At 37.7% G+C, this 22,460-nt stretch overlaps 1 protein-coding gene across 1 annotated transcript in view; it reads right to left on the bottom strand.

The window, feature by feature from the left end:
- The window catches only part of Wdr64 (WD repeat domain 64), a 111,458-nt gene that overhangs the window by 88,455 nt on the left and 543 nt on the right, over positions 1 to 22,460 (bottom strand). The window contains exons 2-5 of the mRNA XM_010642657.3: positions 17,409 to 17,539; positions 6,965 to 7,067; positions 4,483 to 4,586; positions 979 to 1,008 (exon numbers count right to left, since the gene is read on the bottom strand). Of these exons, the coding sequence (XP_010640959.1) occupies positions 979 to 1,008; positions 4,483 to 4,586; positions 6,965 to 7,067; positions 17,409 to 17,539 (368 nt within the window). The remainder of the gene's footprint in view (positions 1 to 978; positions 1,009 to 4,482; positions 4,587 to 6,964; positions 7,068 to 17,408; positions 17,540 to 22,460) is intronic.

A 22,460-nucleotide genomic window follows, 5' to 3' on the forward strand; every position in this document is an offset into this window, starting at 1 on the left:
AATCACTTCTGGGAGATGACGTACTTCTTCACGTGGACACAGAGAGACTAGGTTCCGGGCAGGGATTAAGTGTTCTCTGGCCCCACTGCAAACTATCACTTTTACCTAGAGAAAATCTTAGCGCTCACGTAGTCAGTGATAAATCGAGGCCATGGAATTTGTCCTGAATCTTGCCTAAAGTCACCAAGCCGGCACAGCTATGAGCTACAATAACCATGACACACAGCTGTATAGAAACAATGGCTTCCACGTAGGAGGGCCTCATCTGCCAGAAACTGCTGCATGGGTTCAAGCAGGCCCTGGAGTCTTTTCGTAAACCTGTAAAGAATTTTAAATGGGTTTGTTCAATTTAAGAAACGAAAGCTCCACGGTTTATGGAGAACACAGACTCTTTTGTCAAGCAGCATAGCACACCGCTCTGTAGTTCAGTGGATTCTTTCAGTGCACATAAGCAGGGTGAAAAAGTCAAACATTTCTTTGCCTCTCAAAAGTCCATGGCAAGATTCTGAATCAGGTCACTGTGGCTTTACATTTCCCCTGCTGTTAGTATTCACATTAGTGATGTGGTTTAAATGAATTATAAAATCGCTCTTGAATTTTTTTATGTTATCAAATTTAAAATGAAATGTTCCGAAATGATTTCCCTTAGTACCTGCTTGTTCTCATAATTTAGATTGTGTCCATTTTTTTTTTCATATCCCTCAATCGTGGGTACTTAGAAAACTTAGTTCTTAAATTGAATTTTCCAAGAAAATTTCTGGGAAAATTAACCAGTTTCCTAGAAATTCTTTGCAGATGGTTTAACTCCAAGAAGCAATACGTGGGTCTTCTTTGCTATCACTCAATAAAGAAATTTACAATCTGTGAAAGGGTTTATACTCGTAGCCTATCCAGACACTTCGAGATTTTGATTAACTGGGGAGGAAATTTCATCAAAACTCTGTTTGACTTTTTAAGAAAATTTTAAAATGTACTTACTGTGACATCGGTGCTGATCTGAACTTTCATCTATGAATAAAGGAAAAGGATAATGAAAGCTAGTTGGCACTAGGATGAGGGTGCTGACTATGACAACACAGTCCCTCCTTGGTTTAACATCACTGGTCATCTTACCTTCCATGAGTTTCCTGTTTCTCCTGCTCTCAAAACATTTGTCTTTGTGAAATATTGCACACAGTTCACAGTGAACAAGATTTATACCTCTCTGGCTTGTCCTTAAACTTGGTGACTGTGCTTTAAGAAGCTGACACTTTACTAATTCATTTATTGGCCCTACAGGCAAACTACGCAAAATAATACTAACAGTAACGATAAGCAGAGTTCAAAGAATGCTAAGTAGATCGATGTGAACATACAGCTATATGGAAAAATATAAGCTGCTTTCACTGAAAAGATATCTCTCCAAGTTATTGAGAGACTTCAAGAATGCTCTGCTCAGGGGACATCCTCTTTTATTCAGTAGGTATCTGTTGAGTAAACATTATTCCCTAGGTACTGTACCATGCTAGGTGAGCATCAGAGATGCATTCTATGCAGAGAGCTAGTTGGTATAATCAGCCTTTCCCAAGTTGAAGACAAACAGTTAAAGTATCTCAGTGACTCAGTTTCTTTAGCATGCTTAGATGGTCTTGGGAAACATCTAGGAGATGGCTTCCCAGAAGGATAAGATTATGTGAAACAGAAACAGCAGATCGGGAGAGCATTAAAAGTGTGTGTCATGGCCACCCACAGACTGTCATGCATCTGAAGTGTTCCAAAAGGCTTTACTAACCAGGGGCCTGTTTCTAGATGGGAAAAAGAAAATGTTGTAAGGAAAATGTTGAGCAGCAGAGCAGAGGCACTATGGTTTCCCCTTCAACTTCCCAATATCATTGTTAGTGAAAGTCAACTGCTTGGAGTCCTCTGGCCTTCTTTAAATTTTCACATTCCTTATTAATATCTTCTCAGTTTCTAAAATTGATCCTTTGTGCACAAGTTTTATTTATATTCTATATCATCGAGAAAGCATTAGGGGAAAGGTAATAAGGGAAAGAAAAAATAGGAGAAAATGAAAAAATGGAAATAAAATGTTTGTAAATGGGGATTGGAGGAGGGGGTGAAGGGAGGGCAGGGACAAGGGGAAAAATGAGAACCAAAACCTGTCATGTAAAGGTACAGGATCCCAATGATGAATGTAACTGCACTGTACACCTGAAATGTACCAATAAACTCAATGAGGAAAACAATATATTTAGCTTTATTAGTAGCTAGATTTTAATAAAGTATCCCTGTGAACTACATTTCCAAATTACTTCTCTCACACAGTATGTGCCATCTTATTCATAAGGCATGTAACAACCAAAACATTATTTATTCCTGGTGCAAAAATTCTTAAAACAACTGATGTTAAGCAATCTTTACTCTCCAATTGCACTGTCTTATATGAAGTAGGTGTGAGTGTGTGTCTGTGGGCATATATGTGGTACAACTATAAGCCTGTGTCTGTGCTTGTATATATGTGTGTGTGTGTGTAGCATCTCTAAAAATACAGTAATGCCACCACACTTGTTTCAGAGTCAGCAACTGTTTCATTATGCAGATCATTATCCTCTTCCTCATCTTATTTTTTATTTTATTTTATTTGGGGGATACTGGGGATCAAACTCAGGACCTCACACTTGCCATGCAGGCACTGTGCCATTGAGCTATATTATTTTTTAGAAACCATGCTAGTTCTGTTTTCGAAAAAAATAAAGATTAAAAAAAATGGGATGGGAAATGATGCGCTTAGAAAAAAAGAGTTCAGGAAGGTTTGTATATTAAATGAGGAAAATCATTTTTGTTTTCACATCATTTTTTCATAATGGCAATTAAAGACATTTGCTGAGTGCTTACAACAATGCGGAGCCCTTTGTGGGCATTAATGTATCCAACCAGCACAAGTGCCTTGGGAGGGAAAGTCCGCGTTTCCAGATGGGGATCTAGGGTATGGAGATACGTGCAAGCTGTGCTTGTACTAAACTGGACCAGGGTCCATACCTGCACCCCAAATCACCAGTAGCTGACCTCCAGGGCCAAGCTAGCCCCCCTATTCTTACACATCTCGCTGCCTATGGTGTCAACTTTTGAAAGACTCCTTGAATCGAGTGTTACTAAAGGTTGAAAATTATTGTGGAAATTTTAATCATGTGATAGTTGCTTCAGTGTATTTTACTTGTATAAAGCTTGTCATTAGTTGGAAATGAACTAATTAGAATTTTAAGAATAAGTTTAACACCAAACATTCACCTTTCATTTTTGTAGTGAAATATTATGTAGGCTATACCATCATACATTTCTTTAAAATCTTGTGTTTTGAAAATAAAAGTTCAAAACTCAAGAAACTGTAAATAAATGGGATAGATAATAGCAATACCTAACACTTATACAAGAACTTTTGTTCAAAAAGTGCTTCTACATTCATTGTTTCATTTGATATTCACTAAAATCCTCCAAGGAAGAGAGGCCTGGTCCTTTTGTCTTCATTGTATAGATGTGAAAAAAGATGCAAAAATATATAAGTGGCTTATTAAACTCCCTATTAAATGATAGCTAATTAAATAGAGGGGTGAGAATTGGAGCCATTTTTTGTTTGTTTGTTTATTTTTTGAGACAGGGTCTCACTATGTAGTTCAGACTGCTCTGGAACTCACTGTGTAGCCCAGGCTGGTCTCGAACTCACAGTAATCCTCCTGCCTCAGCCTCCCGAGTGCTGGGATTATAGGTGTGCACCACCATGCCTGGCCTGGAACCATTTTATTAATACCAACTCAGAGGTTCTTGATAGGACCTTCTGTTATATGGCTTGTTTAAGACAAAAATCACTCGGTTTGTGTGTGCTTCCAATTTTATGTGAGAAATTGTGTAGGTTCAATTTTTTAAATTATCATGATGTTATATGGTTTAATATGATACCCCGTGGAATATGTCACATGGAATTATCAAAATCTCAGTAATTAATACACAATGGGGTATTACTTTTCCATAAAAAAGGATAAACTTGAGCCATTTGTAGGAAAATAGATGCACCTTGAGAACACAATGTTAAGTGAAATAAATCAGACACACAAACTTAAATATCATTTTTATATGGGAAATTCAAAGTATAAAGAGCAAAATAAAAGAAAGATAACAGGAAATAGGGAGATAATCTTTTGCAAAATGGAAGGAGACCGAGAGATGGAGAGGGGGGGATGGCAGGGAGGAGGATGAAAAAAAGAATTAAGATGTGTTAAGTACATGTGTCCATGAGGAATATAATCATTATGTACTATAAATACAAAAATTAAAATAATCCTAGGGCTCAGAAATCTCATGAGTATTCAGTTTTAAAGTTTTTTGGTAATAACTCTGAAATATGGCCTCTGTTGTCCCTAAAACTTGCATAAGACATAGACAAAAGAAGAAGGGAGAGAGGGAAGGAGGAAGGAAAGAAAGAAGGGGGAAATGTAAGCTGTGAATTACCTGGCTGTTATGGACTCTTATTAATCCTTTCTGAGAAGCTGTTATTAGTAAATCCAACTGAGGAATCTTGACGATGCATTTAATCACATCTCGTTTTCTACTACCTGTCAATAGTATAATATTCATTTTAACTTCCAGAAACAAAGGCCCTACAACTCATCTGTGAAGTTGGTCTAAAAAAAAAGAAAAGGAAAACAACCAACATGTTGCTAGAAAGACCTGAGTTACTTAAAAATTTAAATAGAATAAACCCATTAAAATCAGTAACTGTTGCTTTTTAATCCTTAGAGATGCAATCTCAATATATAGAGCTCTCCGACTAAACATAGGACGTGAATTCCCAGAGAAAATGTAAGATACACATCTACACCATACACACACGGGGGCACATTTTACACAGAACGACTTTTCTGACCATCGTTTGAAATCATCTCTCTTTTTGAGTTTTTTTTTTACATCTCTTAGGAATCTTTGAATTGTCACCATCGTGGTTTAGAATAGAATAAAAACATGCTGCCAACACGGGTTTTCAGTATAAAAGAATGAGACTACTTCAGTGCTGTTATCAAAGCTGTTCTGAATTTTGTGCATTTTGTAAAAAGACATTGTATACTTTGATATTTCTATGTTCATCTACTAAATGTTAAAACCACATATATTCAACCATTTCCCGGATTGATTTCATGCCTATAATTATAAACTCTCAGAAAGAAAAACCAAGTGAACAGATCTCACGTTCTGGGATTACTACCTCATCCAAGCATCAGCAGAGAAAACAGTGCCCATAACAGGGGGATATGAATGAGTTGGACTCTGTGTATAAAGATATCAGGTATACTTAGTAATTATCTGAGACATTAAAATGTCATAAAGCAAACTGCGCTATGGGAGAGGGGAGATTAAGGGGGAAAAGTTCCTTTGGGATGGATAATAATAAAAAAAAGATTGAAAAATAACTGTCCTATTCAAAGCCACCATCAGTCTCTGCTTTCACTCCTTCACCAATTTAGACTGGTGTCAACACTAAAGCTAGAACAAACATTCAAAGTGTAACTGAGATCAGGCCTCCCATCTGCCCAAGCAATCCTGTAGCTTTCTGTCTCATTCAGAAGTCTCTAGCTCACTGCAGATTCCTATTCACCAGTCCTCAGACACACTGCTGCCTCTCCAGCCTCGTTTTCTATTTCTCTGCCTGAGATGTGTTTCTCTTTCTCCTTTCTTCCAGACTTATTCTCTCCTCAGTGGGGATTCCATGACCACCCTGCTACTCCTAACCCCAAACCAACGTCTCCTTCCTTCATTCCTGCTTGATATTTCTCCCCTACTTAACTTCATTTCCCCCATATCATGTAGCATCATCTGACATACTTTATGTGACATACTTTGCTTGATATATTTGTTGTCCATCTCTTTCTGTGAGACTGAATTCCATGAAGTCAGGGATTTATGCCTTTTTTTTGGGGGGGGTCATTGCTGTGTCCTCAGCACTTGGAAAGCTACTCATTGCACAATAGAAAGCTTGACACATGTTGATTGAGGGGAAAATGAACTATAGAACCTAATTATTCTTCAGGAAAATGCTTCCAAAGGTCTAATTTAGGATGCCACAACATTCTTCTCCTGAGCTCTGGCACCTCCTCAGCTCAGCAGTGTGGCAGCAGGGTTAGTACTTTTGTGTTTGTTCTTTCGTGGTAGTTCCCATGGCCAGACCCTGGGCTGCAGTTGGGCTAAGTAAAGGTCGAGGATAAAAGTGGGTGTTGTTCATAAAGGACTGAAGGACATCCAGGCGCTTTTGTAAAGAAACACTAGATTTGACCCAGACTGCACACATTGCCTAAGAGTATGGGATGGAATGCTGAAAGACAGGAGGAGACTCCAGGATTTGCCTTTTCACTTCCTGACCTTCTCTCACCCTAGGTAGCTAAAAGGGGAGAAAATCCAAAATGTCAGCAATGGAGAGGGATAGGTGTCTTCGGGTCCCAGGTCCAGATTGGAAAATGTGCGAAACGTATGAACTGGAAACTTCCTAAAGTGAGATAATGCCCTGCTGTAGCTGGGCCAAATTCAGGATTACAGTGATGTACGTAAGCCTGTCCAAGATAACTGAGGGTGGGTAAAGAGTATGGGAGAAGTCCTAACTTGAGAACTTAATTTTAAGGATTAAACACATGTGATTCTGTTTGGTACTAACACAAGCATTATTGAGATGGTATGGTAGAGAGGTTCAGTTGAGGTCTGGGCCTTGTCAGGAAAATATAAATGTTTTCACCTTTACTTTTGCTATTTAGTGTGAAGCAATAGTAATATTTCAATTTTGGCAGTAGACACAATTTATTCTGAGACTGTAATTTTCCTCATTTATAAAGAATTGAACAAGTAAATCAGAGGAAAGGTGATTTAATGGAAACACTGTTGTCCCAGTATTTACTTTTGAAAAAAATTAAAACTTATAATAATTTAAAAGGGAAATTTAAAGTATCACCTGAAGTTGCAATTCGCTGTTTTTTTGACACAAGGAAAACCAAATTTTCTTTATCCATCTGGTAAGCAAGAGAATCTGCTTCAGCTGAGAAGTATCCAAAGATCTAAAATCCCAAATAACACATATAAACATGAGCAATATCTAGGAGAATGGCAGTAGAGTCATACCAGATTTAATGTTGGCTGAATTTAAAGTTTAATTTAGATTAGCAGTCAGCACCTTGCTATATAATGCCTGATGATTCTTTATAAAAAAGGAAGCAGGTTGACATATTTGATAAACAGAATACTGATGGCACATAATTTCTGAGTAGTCACTTGTTTTTCTTTTCTGTGGAAGAACTGATGTACTAGACTGGTGTCCTTGTTCATATCCATAGCTCTATTAGGACCTCACATTTATTCGGAAATCAAATCAGCCTTCATCAGACAGAATCTCAGCTGGAAATCCTAATACTGAATGTTGTCACTCTCAAATGACTCTTCATACCTATTTTCCCTGAATTTTTCTGGCCCAGATTTTTTCATTCTAGTTAGAGATTTTTGGAATTTAAGACTGTATAGTTATTTTCTATTTAACTGTTCTAAATCATACTCTCTAGGTGTTGCATGGGAATAACTACAAAAGAGTATCCTGAAGAAAAGCGTAATTTACTGATTAACTGAAGACCCAGTGTGGTGGTATGCACCCATAGTCCCAGCTGCTGGGGAAGTTGTGACAAGGGGATCACATGGGCCAAGGGTTCAAGGTCAGCCTGGGCAACATAATGACACCTCATCTCAAAAAACAAAGCAAAGAAAACAAACAAAAATACCGTTCTTGAACAGTCTTATTGGAAATGAAATTCTTATGTTAATTAAATTTGAAAATAATTGAGAATTTAAAAAAACTTTTAAATTAGTAAAGTGCTCATCATTAAATTCTTACATAACTAATATACCAATATTTCTCAGACTGTGGAGAATAGCCAGTGTCATGAATGAATGAGTGGAAGGAAGTGTGAAGTGCTTCAAAACATTAGTGTGCGCACCAACCACCTGGGAGCCCTTTGAAGTACAGTGACTCAGTAGGTCTGGGGTGGGGTCTAAGAAGCTGCATTAGAAACAAGCTGCCCACGAGGGTTCATACATTGGTGTTTAAAGGAACTAGTGATGAACTGACTCGACTGTAAATAAGTCAAAATCTATTATACATTAATTTATTTTAATAAAATTTAATTTTGATGCTAAAGGATGACTTAGCATTGCATTTTAACATATGTCCTTTCTTCAGGTGGTTCACAAATGACACTGCTTCTTCTTTTACACATCTGCACTGAAACCTGCCAACATGGGAAAAGTATGGGAAAATCAGGATCATCAAAACTATCACTCTTACACTTTTCCTTCTTCTCACCAGCAAAACCAGCACTCAATAAAAGCTTAACTCACTTGTTTTTTTCAGAGATAATTGTTCATTTTTCTTGTGTACAAAACCTACAGGCTTAACATCTAAACCTCTGAAAGAGTGAGAAAATAGGAAAAGTGCTTTTAACTAATCTGTGTTAGAGGAGACAGTGATGTCTTTGTCATTGTTCTCTGATGCTCTATCCGGTTAATGGTTCCCTATTGATCTGCATCTAAGCCCTCTCTTGTTGGAACCCACAATATGGCCCCATGGGCAGGGCTTGTGCTAGGCAGTCAAAGGTGTCTGGGTTTAGGCTCCACAGCTGGTATCCAGAACCTGGACAAACAGCTTCACCTTTTAAACTTTCAGTTTCCTCACTAGAATAAAAGGATGAACTTCTGAGTCACATTTTTGAAATGAGGTTTAAATGAAGCTGTTCATATAAAGTATTTTACATTGTGTTTGGCACACAGTAATTGCTATTAAAAATAAATGGCTGGCTAGGGAATAGCTCAGTGTTAGAGCACTTGCTTATCATGTATAAAGCCCTGGGTTCAATTCCCACCCCAGCATAATAAATAAATAAATAAATAAATAAATAAATAAATAAATGGCTGCTATTATCATTAGAAATCCTAGATTGAGAAAATAAGGCTCTTTTTAGTACTTTAGTACTTTAGTACTTTAAAACCACAAGTCCACTTGGAGACTGAGTGTTTTATTTAGTAAGAAGACTCATGGTTGGGGCGCTGGGATAAAATGATGATAAACTGAACCTCTAGAAAAGAGTATATGACTTCCACAGCCAATTAGACTCAAGAGAGGAATTCAGTGTTACACTCATCCAAATCCACCCATTCCCTGCAGCCTTTAATTCCTTTCTTACTCTGATTAGGTTCTGTAGTGTCGCCTCAGTCTCACATTTCCCTCATCTTTCATCTCTTTGCAGTATTGCTTTGGCCTGGTGAGAATTACTGTAGGAAAATGCAAAAGCACAAGATGGCGGTGCTTTGGTTCAGGTTGCGAAGAGAAGGGGATCCTGGTGGCAGTGAGTTCTGTGTCAGTAGGACTCCAGTGCAGGCACAGCTCCAGATACCCCAACCTGTAGCCAAGGTTGATGCTGGCTAGCATAAATGACTTACATAGCCAAGACTGTTACTGGCACACGGCCACTACTGTGTATTTTGGTATGTATAAATGCAGACTGCTATGAGGGCTGGTGTGCGTGGGAGTTCAGTGGCTAGGGACTGTTGGGAGAATAGGCGGACTAGAGTGCTAGGACTGCTGTGAGTATACAGTGGCTGGGGGCTGCAAGAGTGGCTAAACAGATGAATGGCTAAGCAGCTGAATATAAGATGTTTAACCCAGTCCATCGCTCTGCACCATTTCTTTGGGCTGCCTGAATCTCAAGTGAATCTCCCCAGTCTGAACTGGTTACAAGACATTCATCTGTCACTTGTGCCACAGGGAAAATCCCCTTGCCCAATACATGCAGCCAAAATCACTCCTAGCCCCAGCACTCTGTCTTCAGGGCTTCCTGACCATTGTTTCATGTTTCTATAGGTGATTGCTTCCCTTATTCACTGGAGCAAAGACAACGTTCTTCTCTCTTATGAGAGACAACCTGGCCATCTCCTGGCCACTCTTGCCTCAACCTGAATAGTGTAGGGTCCAAGGCTGGGGAAAGTGGTGGGAGATGAAGAAATTTGGAAAATAATAAGAAAGAAGACAAAATTACACTTTATGGCTGAGACCAAGTAGGACTATAGCCTGATGAGCTAATGGCTGGTGCCCAGTGTGCTCTTTATTTATAGTGTAGGAAAACAGGGCAACTAGGGCCACGTGACCCACATGGCCTACGCTGAACATGACTATCTCATGATAGGGGTATGCACAGAAAAGGAACAAGGATACATAATGTAACTGTCTCCTGGGGTTGTGCCATCCAGGATCTATAATCTTAGTCAAACAGATCTGTTTGACTCTCTCTAATCTATACAGGAGAAAGGGAGTAGGGATTAGACGAAAGGCCATCTTCAGTCTTGGCCTGCACCATTCTCAGTAGCTGACCTCACCTATACTTCAGCTGATCACAGGAGCCACTAGACAAGAGATTCCTCTGCTCCTTTCCTATACACTAGGCTGGCTTTGGATCCATACCATATGCCTTTCTTATCTTTTAAAGGAAAACATATTTCCTGTTATAGCTTGTATCTAGATGTCCTTCCAAAGCTTCGCAGGGTCAAGGTGGAGAATTTTGAAGGTGGCTGAATTAGTGTGTGAAAATGTGGATTAAGGGTGTGATGCTGGGATTCAGGCTTTAGATGATGGAAGCCACACCCTGGGTATGGGGGACACCAATCAGTAGGCATGTAACCTGGATGGGATATAAAAGCACAGAAAGAAGGCAGGCTTGCTGCTGCCGCCTACTGCTTTGGCTGCTTGCTGCCTTCCTGCCTGCCATGGACTGTTTCTCCTCTGTGATGCCCCTCTGCCATGCCACCCCACTTTGGAGTCAGTCTACTATGGACTGAAACCTCTACAAACTTTCAGCTGAAGTAAACCTTTCCTCTTTTAACTTTGAGTGTCTGTATTTTGTCACAGCAATGAGAAAAGTAACTAAGACATTTCCCTTTCCAAGGCTAACCTTGCCTCCTGTGCTTTGAATCCCATCACCTCCTATCTCTTCTAGTTTTGTCTCCTTTTCCTTTCCTCAGCATCTTCAATCTCTACTGACTTTTCAACGTCCAGAAATGTTCAGATCTTTGCTATATAAAAATAAAAATACAATAACCTTCCAAAGTCTACCACCACACAAATAATATCCTTGTCTTTTTACTTGCTGTTCTCTTCCCCAGCATCCTTCTCTGAGTGTTGAACCTCCTTATATTACTATTGAGCTTGGCTCCTTTTTAAGGCCATTTGTTTTTTCTGTTGGCTGTAACAGCAGACAATACTCTTTTTGAATTCTGACACATTTTCCTGTTTTATTTTTCAATTGCTGTCAAAACAAGTGACAAAAAATATAATGACTTAATAGCTGTTTCTTAGCTCACAGTTCCACAAGTTAGAAGTGCCAGCTGGGTCTCATCAGGATAAAATCAAAGAGTTAATAGACACATGTTTTTATTACTTGAGTCTTCAGGCGGGGGTGTGGGTGAGGGAGAGCTGGCTTCCAAGTTCATTCAAGTTGCTATCCCAAGGCCTGTTTACTTGCTCTACGTCAGCTGGAACTTCCCAGCTCCTAGAGGCTGCTCTTCACCCCTAGCATATGAGCTCAATATCTTAGCAACAGTAATGGAGTTTCAAGATCCCCTCATGCTCAGAATCTTTCTTTTTCCCTACTGTCTTATTTTTAAGAACTCATCTGATTACTCTGGCCCCACTTAAATAATATAGGATAATCTCCCTATATTAACCTCATTCTAGCTGCAAAGTCATTTCACAGCATTACTCAGATTAGTGTTGGAATAACCAGAAGACAGGAATCTTGGGAAAGGAAGTCACCTTTACAATTCTGCCTATCACTTCTCATTAATACACACTACTTATTCTAACTTAAATTACACAAAAGTTTTTTAAATTATAAATGTTCAACATCCAACTTAACCTGAGACAATAATGTGAAATCAAAATTTTCAGATAATAATGTGAAATGACAATGACAAGGATGACTCTTTACTTTTCTTGCTAATGAATTCCAGTGTTTCTCAGGGGTGAAAGAGAATGCTATACCATTTGGCTGTCATAACCCCTACCTGATGCGCTATTGTTAAGGATTGAACAAGGAAGTGAATGATTAGATTACTTAGTAAGCAGGAAGATTAAAAATACTTCAATTGCACCAGGAGTTAAGCAGGAGCCTAATCAATATCACCATCTGGTGAATTCTAATTCCTAATTTTTCCAGAGATAGCACAGAAAGCAGAGTTTAGGTATCCTCCTTGCTAGTTCAAAACTGTTCACTAAGCACCTTTGCTGCTCAGACATTATCAAACATGTTAGCGAACATATATGTATAGTCATATATATGTGGACATACTATTATACAGGAAATCTGTTCTTATAGAAATGATCAACTTTGCTATTTTTCTTAGTAATAACAAAACATAACATGCACCCCACAATAACTTCCAAAGTAAAAATATCATTATTAAAATTTATTGAGAGAAATTGTAAGGTATTATACCAATTAAACTTTAGAAGAGACAGCAGAAGTTTTATGTGTTGCAAGGAAATGTTTCAAACAAATAATGTTAAAGTGCAGAAAACATCTTTTCCTATGATGAGCTGTAGCCTCAATGATCTTAAATTCCTTTTGCAATATCTTAAAAATTGAGTCTAATAATTGTAATTGTGACATGGTGTATTTTAAGAGTATGAGATATAGTATGACTAATGAAATATTAATTTTCTTTTAAATATGCTATTTATAGGGCTTGGACCATGCTTTAAATGACTCCTTTGTAATCTTTGTAGCTCTTTTGTCTTTAAAAAATTTAACTGATACATAAAAATCATAAATATTAAATATACATAAGTATGTATAACATAAAATTGTACATATTAATGGGATAGTATGGAATTAATGTGCAATAGCTGTGGAATGCATAATGTTTAAATCAGGTTAAACATAATAGTCTTTACGAATGTGGTGAAAATTTTCAATATCCTTTCTTTTAGCTTTCAGAACTGTACAGTAAGGTGATTCATTTTTAAAATTACATTTTAGCTTGGTTATATAAGGAACATATGTTCATTGTAAAGGATATGGAGAAAATGAAAAACAGGTAGAAGAAAATAAAAACCTGTATGTAACTTATTTTTTTACCCTACTCTGGAACATTTCTTAACATATTTGAAGTTAGCAAACATAATTTTAGCCATATAATAATTCATTTTAAATTCACTGCTGTGGGGAATACATTTTAGGCATTCCATATGGTGGTGTATGACTCTTCTTTGAATTAATTTGTAATGGACTCCTACCAAAAAATGTTTAGGAGTTGTTAACTGAAAACACAGCCTATCATATATGGTGTTTTAGGAAAAGTAGATCATATCTGCCCTAGACCTTCCCAGTGATTAGCTCTATAAATTTAGGGTAATCTTATTTCCTTAGTTATCTTTACATCTAATTTTTCTCAGAAGGTGAAGGGCAGATCTAGGTTATGTTTTAGTTGAGTTTTAAGATTTCATTATTCTGTCAATGTCACATTATGTTTGCACCCAAGACCTAGGAAAAGAAAGTGCCATTTCTTATGGCATTGCTACAACTAAGAGATTTATGTTTGGAATCTGTGCCTGAGTATAAGGAGTAAATCTAGTTCAAGTTACCTGACAGGTTAACATTAACTGATAAGTTTTTTTTCTGAGTAATGCATATTGGAATGAGAGTCTTTCAGCCCTGAATTTCCATTTTATAGATGACAGATCTGAAACCAGAAAGGTTAGGTCACATAGCTTGAAATAGAAAAGCCTCTTAGGAGCACTGGCACAGATTATTAGAAAAACTGTCAGAATAAAAGAAGAACTTCCCTGAATAATTTTCTTAAACTTCAGTGGATTCTTCATATAGATAAAGTATGTCAGAGGCTGGTGATGAGTTTTTCTATTAAACTTGCATATGATTTAGAGGAACCCACAGGATGAAACAGGGTAATAACACATGTTACTAGTTAAGGAGAGAATCTCAGCTCCAAAATGAAAATAAGCTTTCTGTGTGACTTTCAATAAGTCAATTAACCTTTCTGTGCTTCCTTCTCTTCATCTGTTTATTGCAATGACATTATCCTCCATAATCTATATTAGATTTATGGTGAAGATTAAATGAGAACCTGAAAAGATGTATAAAAAGCACATTTTACGATGTAAGATTATGACTTTCTAATTGGAAAGGAAAAGAGAAGGCACAGATATTAAAAGGAGGCTCAGTTTCCTCATCTCTAAAGTCAAAACAAACAAAAAGAAAGAAAGAAAGAAATTGGACATATATTTTTAAGGATCTAGATCTAGAATGTCCCCCAAAGCTTTCATCTGCTCAGAGGCAGGCCTTTTACAAGACAGCTGGATCAACGGCAGTGTTATACTCATCACTAGACTAATCTACTGATGCATTCATAGTTGACTGCATGTTAGGATGTGGGGCCTGGCTCCAAGTGGGTCACTGGGGGTGGCTTGGAAGGGTATATCTCCCTCATCCACTCTGCCTTCACTTCTCTGCTTCTCAGCTGCTGTGACATAAGCAGCTCTCTTCTACTATTCCCCTCTGCCTTAATGATTTGCCTTGGAGCAGGCCTGCTGTGAAATAAACTGTGAGCCAAGATAAACCTCTCCTTCCTTAAGTTGCAGGTGTTGGGAATTGTGTTTCAGTAGTGAAAAAGTGACTAAGACAGATTTTGGTACCAAAGAAGTGGGATGGTTACTGTAACTATATCTGACCATTTGATTCAGAAGCCTTAAAACTGGCTTGAAAGAGGAGTTGGGAAAGGTTTGGAGATGCCTGCTGGAGAATCCTTAGAATGCTGTCAGCTCAGGTTAATAGGAGATTTTGGTCAGAGTGCTGAAGACCAGAATGCTGATAGGAATGGAAAGAATGAAGACCAGGCTCAGGAGATTTGAGTTGTGAACAAGGATCCCATTGGCAGTTGGACTCAAGGTCATGTGTGTTATACTCCGGCAGAAAATTTGTCATTTTACCTATGTCCTGAGATTTTGTGGGAGATTGAAATTAAGGGCATTGGACTACTTTATTTTGCAGAGAAAAATTTCAAGGCAACCCAACATTCAGGCTGTGGCATAGATACTGCTGACCGCTTTTAGCCATGTCTACTGTGACAATCAGTACCAAAAAGCAGAGCTGAATAATTTGAAAAAAATTTGCTTGTGGTCAGAAAAGGCTATAAAGTTGAGAGTGTAAAATTGGGGCCAAGGAGAGTTTGGTTGCTAAAAAGATTGGGGTTAAAAAGTAGTCAAGTAATTTGCATCAATACAGTAGGAAAGATGCCTGAGGGCATCGCAACTTTTTGTTGGCTGAAGCTTTCAGTTTTGTAACAGCAAGGACTTGAATTCAGTCATCAACCTGAATAAACTTGGAAGGAGTTTCTTCCTTAGTTAGATCTCCAAATAACCATACAGCCTAGATAACAATTTGGTTGTACCCTGATGAGACGTTGACTAGACAACCAAGCTGAGCTGTTCCCAGACTCCTGATTCAAAGAAAACTTGATATAATGTCTCTCTCTTGTCTTTCTTTCTTTTCTTTCCTTCTCTCTCTCTCTCTCTCTCTCTCTCTCTCTCTCTCTCTCTCTCCCCCTCCCCCCCTCTCTCTCTTCCTTTCTAAGGAAATGAATTTAGGACCTTGCACTTGCCAGGCAGCTGTGACACCACTGAGCTAGATCTCCACCCCTAATGTGTGTTTAAGTTGCTCGATTTATGGTAAATTGTTCCAATAGCAAAAAAGAACAAATACAGTCTCTTTTATCAAGTAAAGGGAATTCCCTGTACTTCCTATTCTGCTAAGATTTTCTTTTAAAAGCAAAAATAGCTACTGAATTTTTATCAAATATCTTTTTTGTTTTTATTTTAGGATCAGGAGCCAGCAAACTTTTTCTGAAAGTGGCCAATTAGTAAATAGTTTAGTCTTTAAGATCTTCTGGTCTCTTTCAGAACTATTCAGTTCTATTATTACTCAAAACCAGCTATTGAGAATTTGTAAATGAGTGAGCATTACTGTGTTTAAAACAAAATTTATTTACAAAAACTGGTAGCTGTCCAGATTTGGTCTATGGGCCTTAGTTTGCTGATATCTGATTGAGATGAGTTCATTATTTCTCCTTCCTAATTTGTTAAAAGAAATATGCTCATGACTTTTCTAATATTGAGCCATCCTAACTTTCTGCAGTAAATTTGATTTGGAAATGAATTTTTAATGTACCACTTTATTCAACTTTTAAAAATTTTATTTAGCACTTTAACGTTTAAATTAATAAATAATACAGGCTTATAATTTCTTTGTTCAACTCAGTGTCATTGTAGCTTCCTAAAATAAATTGAATAGCTTTGTTTTTCCTAAATTATTAAATAATTAATGTAACATTCAAATTATATATTTTTAAAGCCTTAGAAGCTTTTATTTATAATTTTTCCCAAATCTAGTTATTCCCTTTTCTTTCTTTTTTTGTACCAGGGATTGAACTCAGGACCTTGTGCTTGCAAGGGAGGTGGTGGCACCACTGAGCTAAATTCCTGGCCCTAGCTATTCCTTTTTCATTTGGTTAGTTTTGGGATTTGAACTATCATTATTATAAACTTATAATTTTATTTTATTAGTAGTATTGATATATTCTTTTTAGACTAACATATGGTCAATTTTTTGATGGCCCCAATTATGTAGCTGAACTCAAGATATACATTTCCTATGTCTTGGGTTCAAAATTCTATTTATGTAGATCTATCAGTTTGTTAAATGTGATAGTCAAATTGTTTAGATGATTACTTTTTCTCTTGTCTACTTTACTGATTGTGCCAATCAGATAACACTTCAATGAATAACAGAGGTGATCAATCATAACCTCTTCTTCCTTTTATATTAAGGATTTGAACACACTAAAAATTTATACATATTGACACTATTGAAAATAAATATTTCATGTAGAATGTAATGAGGGTTGTTAAAATCTTGCTAGCTTTTAATTTGAATTAGCAGGTTGTCCTAAAAGTATTTAAGAGCTACTAACCAACAATCTATATTTTTTAAATTAATTAATTAGTTAATATTTTTTTGCAGTCCTGGCGATGGAACTCAGGACCTTGCACTTGCAAGGGAGGGGCAGTGCCACTGAGCTAAATCCCCAGCCTTCACCAATAAGATGTTTAACAACAGCTACCTGGTTTGTCCACTTTATGAAAAGTGGGCACGTCTTAATATTTGGAGGAGGTAGGTCATGTCACATATACTTTGTGGATTTGACCTCTGTGGGAATAGCACTTATTTATTTTTTCTGAACAAAGACAAATAATACCTAGATTTCACATTATAAATATGAAAAGTGGTTACCTCACACCAATCTATAGGTGCATCTGGGTTCTTGCAGAGTTTCCTGTAAAAGCACTTCACATCTTGACTCTTCATTTCTATATCAAAGAGCTCCTGCACTGATGCATAAAACTTGTCATAATCAATCACATCTGCCGTGAAAAAAGCACAAGTACATTTTCACTAAATTCCAAAGACTACATTTCACAAATCAGTTGCTTTTTGTATTTTCTAAGCTTCTATTTCCCTATTTCAATTTAAGGAAAACCAAATTTGTCTGCATTTTAAAAATCTCATCTTTGGAAACATATTGGCTTTTGGATAAAATATTACTAAATGAAAAGAAAATAAATTTACTTTGATGTTCTGTATCTTTTCCAGATCTTCTGTTTCAGCTCTTTTAGAAGTTATGTGAGGAATACAAAGATAAGAAAATGAATTAAAAAAGAATTACTCTTTCCAGCTATGAAAGTCTCTCCAAGAGGAATATCTACTAGAGTTCACCTGAAGTGGAAGGTATAACTGTGAAAATAGCACTTATAAATTAGTTTTTTGATCCTATGCAAACACACGCCATCACTTGAATCTTGATTTTGCCAAAATATTGATTCACTGGGGTAAATCTATTGAGTCTAAGGTCAAAAGCATGAGTTTAAGAACTCAACACTGTAGTGATAAAATCAAATTATTTTATTAAGCTAACAAAAGAATACTGAGCATAATTATGTGTCAGAACTGAGCTAGACATTGGACTTAGATGGAAAACTAGATCAGCAAATCCCTTCTCTTACATTCTAGTAGAAGGATCAGAAAATTGACAAGTGAACAAACAATTTACATATTGTGATAGGCAAGACTCATTAATAGATGTTAAATTAGTGGTTATCTGTTTATAGAGTAGGAAGCTAAAACTGCTGCAAAAGGGCATGAAGGAACTTTCTGAGATCCTAGAAATATTTTTTGCTTTGATTTGGATGGCTTATTGACCAATGTTCCAATTTATGGTTCTACTTAAGATTAGGGCACCTTATGGATTAGTGACTTTATGGGTCTGTCAGATCTCAGCGATGAAATGAAAATAAATGCCATCATAAAATGAGTTAGGTGTGAGAAAGGAAATCAATAAGGAGCTGTGATAGAATTATATGGTGTCAGGGGACAGAGGGGATGTGGGCAAAGGTCTGTCAAGTTAAGTGGATAAATTTTTAACCCGAGACTTGATGAGCAACCAGGAATCAGCCATGTGTAAAGCAGACAAGAACAGATAGACAAAGACTGATAAACACAGAGTCCTGAGGCTGGAAAGAGCTTGTTATTTTCTAAGTGAGGCTAGAGCATAGTGGGGACTTGGAAAAATGCGGAGAGCCGAGACCAGAAAAGAGGAGCCTAAGCTGGAGTCATGGTTGGTATTTTATTCCAAATATGACGATAGGCTCTCACTGGAAGGTTTTACAGATGAAAATGACATAATGTGGCTCAAATTTTGTTTTTTAAATGCTGTTGCAAGCATCATTAAAAGCTATAAAACCGGGTGGGGGATTTAGCTCAGTGGCAAAGTGCCTGCCTCACAAGCGCAAGGTCCTGAGTTCGATCTCCAATATGGGGGTGAAGGGGGGAGAGGTATAAAACTAGTTGGGGCTATTGTACTAGTTCAGGATTCAGAAAATAGAGGTTTGGACCAGGATGCCACTGAAGGTTACTGTACATACTGGGCTGCCATGGAAAGTCTCATTTATATCTTCTCTGAACCTAATTTTCAACACACACCCTTTGATTGCTGAAAATGTCTCCAGTTGGATGACAAGTGATATATAGGCACCCTGGAGATAGCAGTGGACATGGTGAGATTTGACAAAATAGAATCACAAGGGTTTGCTAGTGGATTTGGGGCAGATGTAGTGAGTGAAGCAAAGGAAGAAATCTAGAGCAATGGTTCTCATCCAAAGGATATTTGTGCCCCATCCCCCATCCCCCCCAGTACACACACACACACACACACACACGGACTATTTGGCAATTGTGGCAATGTTTAGAAACATTTTGATCATCACAAATGGGATGGGTATTCAAAAAGCATTCTACAATGCATATATATATATATATATATATATATATATTGACTCTTCTTTGTCATGACTTTTTTTGTTGAGTTAAAACTCAGCAAATGTTAGTACTGTTTTACCCAAATGGGCAACAGGGAAGGGACTGTACCTCTTGGGGAAAGTAAAATATTCCATTTTAGTCAAATTAAACTTGAACTTCCAATAATACGTACAAATAGTTACTTAAGAATTTTAAATTCACACCAACCAGTAGAAAATATGTTTCATTGTAAATGTCACTGGATGAAAGTGATAAGATTTTTCTGTTCTGCAATAATTTCAAATCTCCCAAGTCACTGGCAAGATTTAAGAGCAATATTGTTGGGACAAATTCCTAATATAATTTTTAGATAAATATTGATGTATGAAAAATTCTCTCTAGTTCTTAGCTCTTTGCCTATAGTAAACAGTAGACCATGTTTTCCAAAACCTGTTAATGAATATGGATTTATTTCATATAGTATGAGAGCCTGATATGCTATGATTACATATTATCTTCTCCTCAAACTTTCAGACCAGTCCCTGAGTCAAGACAGATCATTTTCCTAGCAGCACTTAGTTTTTGTCTAGCTTTTAAATATAGAGGAAGGACATTTTCAGTGCAACTTTGTCATTACAAACTTCTCAGTGAAAGCAACGTTGATATCTACATTTAGACCACATTTAAGGACCACTTCTTCCTAGACACCAGACTGTCTGGTAGCCTTAGGGTTGTGAAACCTTCAAAGCAGTCATAGGTCAATATGGGGGAGAAGAGACAGGGATGAACACATATATATCAATTTCAGCAGGCTAAATACAGAAGATAAATTCCTTAAGACAGCAATAAGTGCACTAGCAGTACTAAGGATGGGCTTTGCTTGGGGGAAGTTTGGAAGTTTTTCCAAAGAGGTGTCATTTGATTTGAGTCTTGAAATACGAACAAGAGTTCACAGGCAGGAGGGAGCATGCATGCACACGTGGACACACACACAAAGGAGGCAAGGAACTGTACATGGGGGAATGACGTGTGCAAAATCAGCCATTTAAAGTATGTTAAAGTATGTTGTTGGGTGTGGTGGCGCACGCCTGTAATGCCAGCACTCGGGAGGCTGAGACAAGAGGATCGCTGTGAGTTTGAGACCAGCCTGGGCTACATAGTGAGTTCCAGGTCAGTCTCAAATACATAGTGAGACCCTGTCTCAAAAAACAAAAACAAAACAAAACAAAACAAAAAATGTATGTCATATTAGAAGTTCTGGAAATCATGGCAAAAAATGTAGGAAGGAAAGTGATAGGATCTGGACGTGGAAAGGTAGGGCGAGGCACAACTGTGAGTGGCGCTGGGCGCCACATTAACATATGAATTTTAGAGGTGATCTAATAAGCCAGGAATATGGAAGATTCGATTTTTGAAGTAAAACTTGCAGAAATACAGAAGGAATAACTTTTGTAAAGAAGACTCTTATATTGAGAAATTGCTGTTATAATCCAAAAGAGAGACAGCCTAACACAGTCAAAGGTCATACCACGATATCTGGCTTAGATTAGGTAGATGAAGTTTATGCCCTAAGACTGAATGAGATGACCATAGGCAAAACTCAAGGACAAAAAGAAGCCAAGCAACACCGAGAAAAGAAAAACAAACAAACAAACAAACAAACAAACAACTGGAAAAGAGTATGACAAAAACTCAGGTGGAGGAGATTTCTTGAAGCAAAAGTAGCTAACAGTGTTAATGTAGTGAAGTTGTCATGTGGGATGCAAAAGGGAAAACGATTTATTGAATTTGGCAAGCGTACTAGGTTATTGACTACCTTGGTAAGGTATTTGCATTTTCAGCAAAGTGATGCGGGAAGCCAGACTGAGGTAAATTGAAAATGAAGTGGGTTTGCTGTGTGGAAATCCGGTGGAAAAGCAAGTGAGAAACAAACAGTGGTAGCTAAAGGGAAGAGAAAGTCAAGGTCAGGACACCTGAGAGTATTTTTAGATCGAGAGGACAAAGCCAGTAGAAAAAGGAGATTTTGAGGCGGACGGAGGGGAGGGCAGGTGTTGCTTTAGTAGTTTGGAAGTAGAGGAAAGGAAATTGGAGAGACCTCCTTGTCTTTAGTCTTCCTTTCTTATATAATTTAGGAAGCTTGTCTGGAAGTAGCAGAAATCCCATAGAAGAGTCAGGAAAAGTGGTAAGAGTTTGGAAAATCAGTTAGAGAGAGAGAGGTAAAACAAACTCGGGGGAAATGAAAGTTTCAGTGAGTAGTTTAGAAAGCCAAGCCAAATTCACAACTGTCTAAAAAGTCTGAGTCCTAGATTTAACACTTAAAGTGACTTGGGCAGATGACTTATCTCTACCTCCTCTTTTTCCACAAATAAAAGACAAAATGGTACTTTGTCCATTCGTATTGTCATGCAAATTAAATACAATTGTATTTATTAAAATGACTTGTAATTAAATATTATTCAGATAATGCTGGCTTGAATTTGCACACTTGAAGGCAAGACTTACACTTGACTACCTAGCTGGGAACATTAAAAGGCTGGCCACGCAGTTATGTAGGCCCTGCTCCTTTTACTGCAACAGCAGGATTTGTTCTGTCGGTTTTCAGGAGGCAGCTATGCTCACCACTATTTATGTTGGTTTTTGACTGTTCTCTTCAGCCCAGTTCCTCACTGATGTCCTCATTGCCCCCAAACTGCACACTATATCAATCCCCTTGGCCAAAGTCATGGTGAGGTACTTAAAGCTCTGTATTCATTTCTCTTCTGCTGAAACTCCTGAACACAATGTCTACATTCCCCTTACCTTGGCGCACTCAAATCCTTCCTGCCTAGAAACATGAGGAGTGGCTCTCACAGTGGAGAGCGAAGCAGGGAAATGCTGTATTGCTAATAAAGTCTCCTGATGCACTTAGAGAGGGAAATGGTAGGGTGGCCCATATGGCTTGTCAAATGGTTGTACGCACTACCGAGAGCGTCGGGTCTCCCAGTGAGCTGT

The sequence above is a fragment of the Fukomys damarensis genome, unplaced genomic scaffold (genome assembly GCF_012274545.1).
Source record: "Fukomys damarensis isolate Sample0158 unplaced genomic scaffold, DMR_v1.0_HiC HiC_scaffold_11, whole genome shotgun sequence".
Lineage (NCBI taxonomy): Eukaryota > Metazoa > Chordata > Mammalia > Rodentia > Bathyergidae > Fukomys > Fukomys damarensis.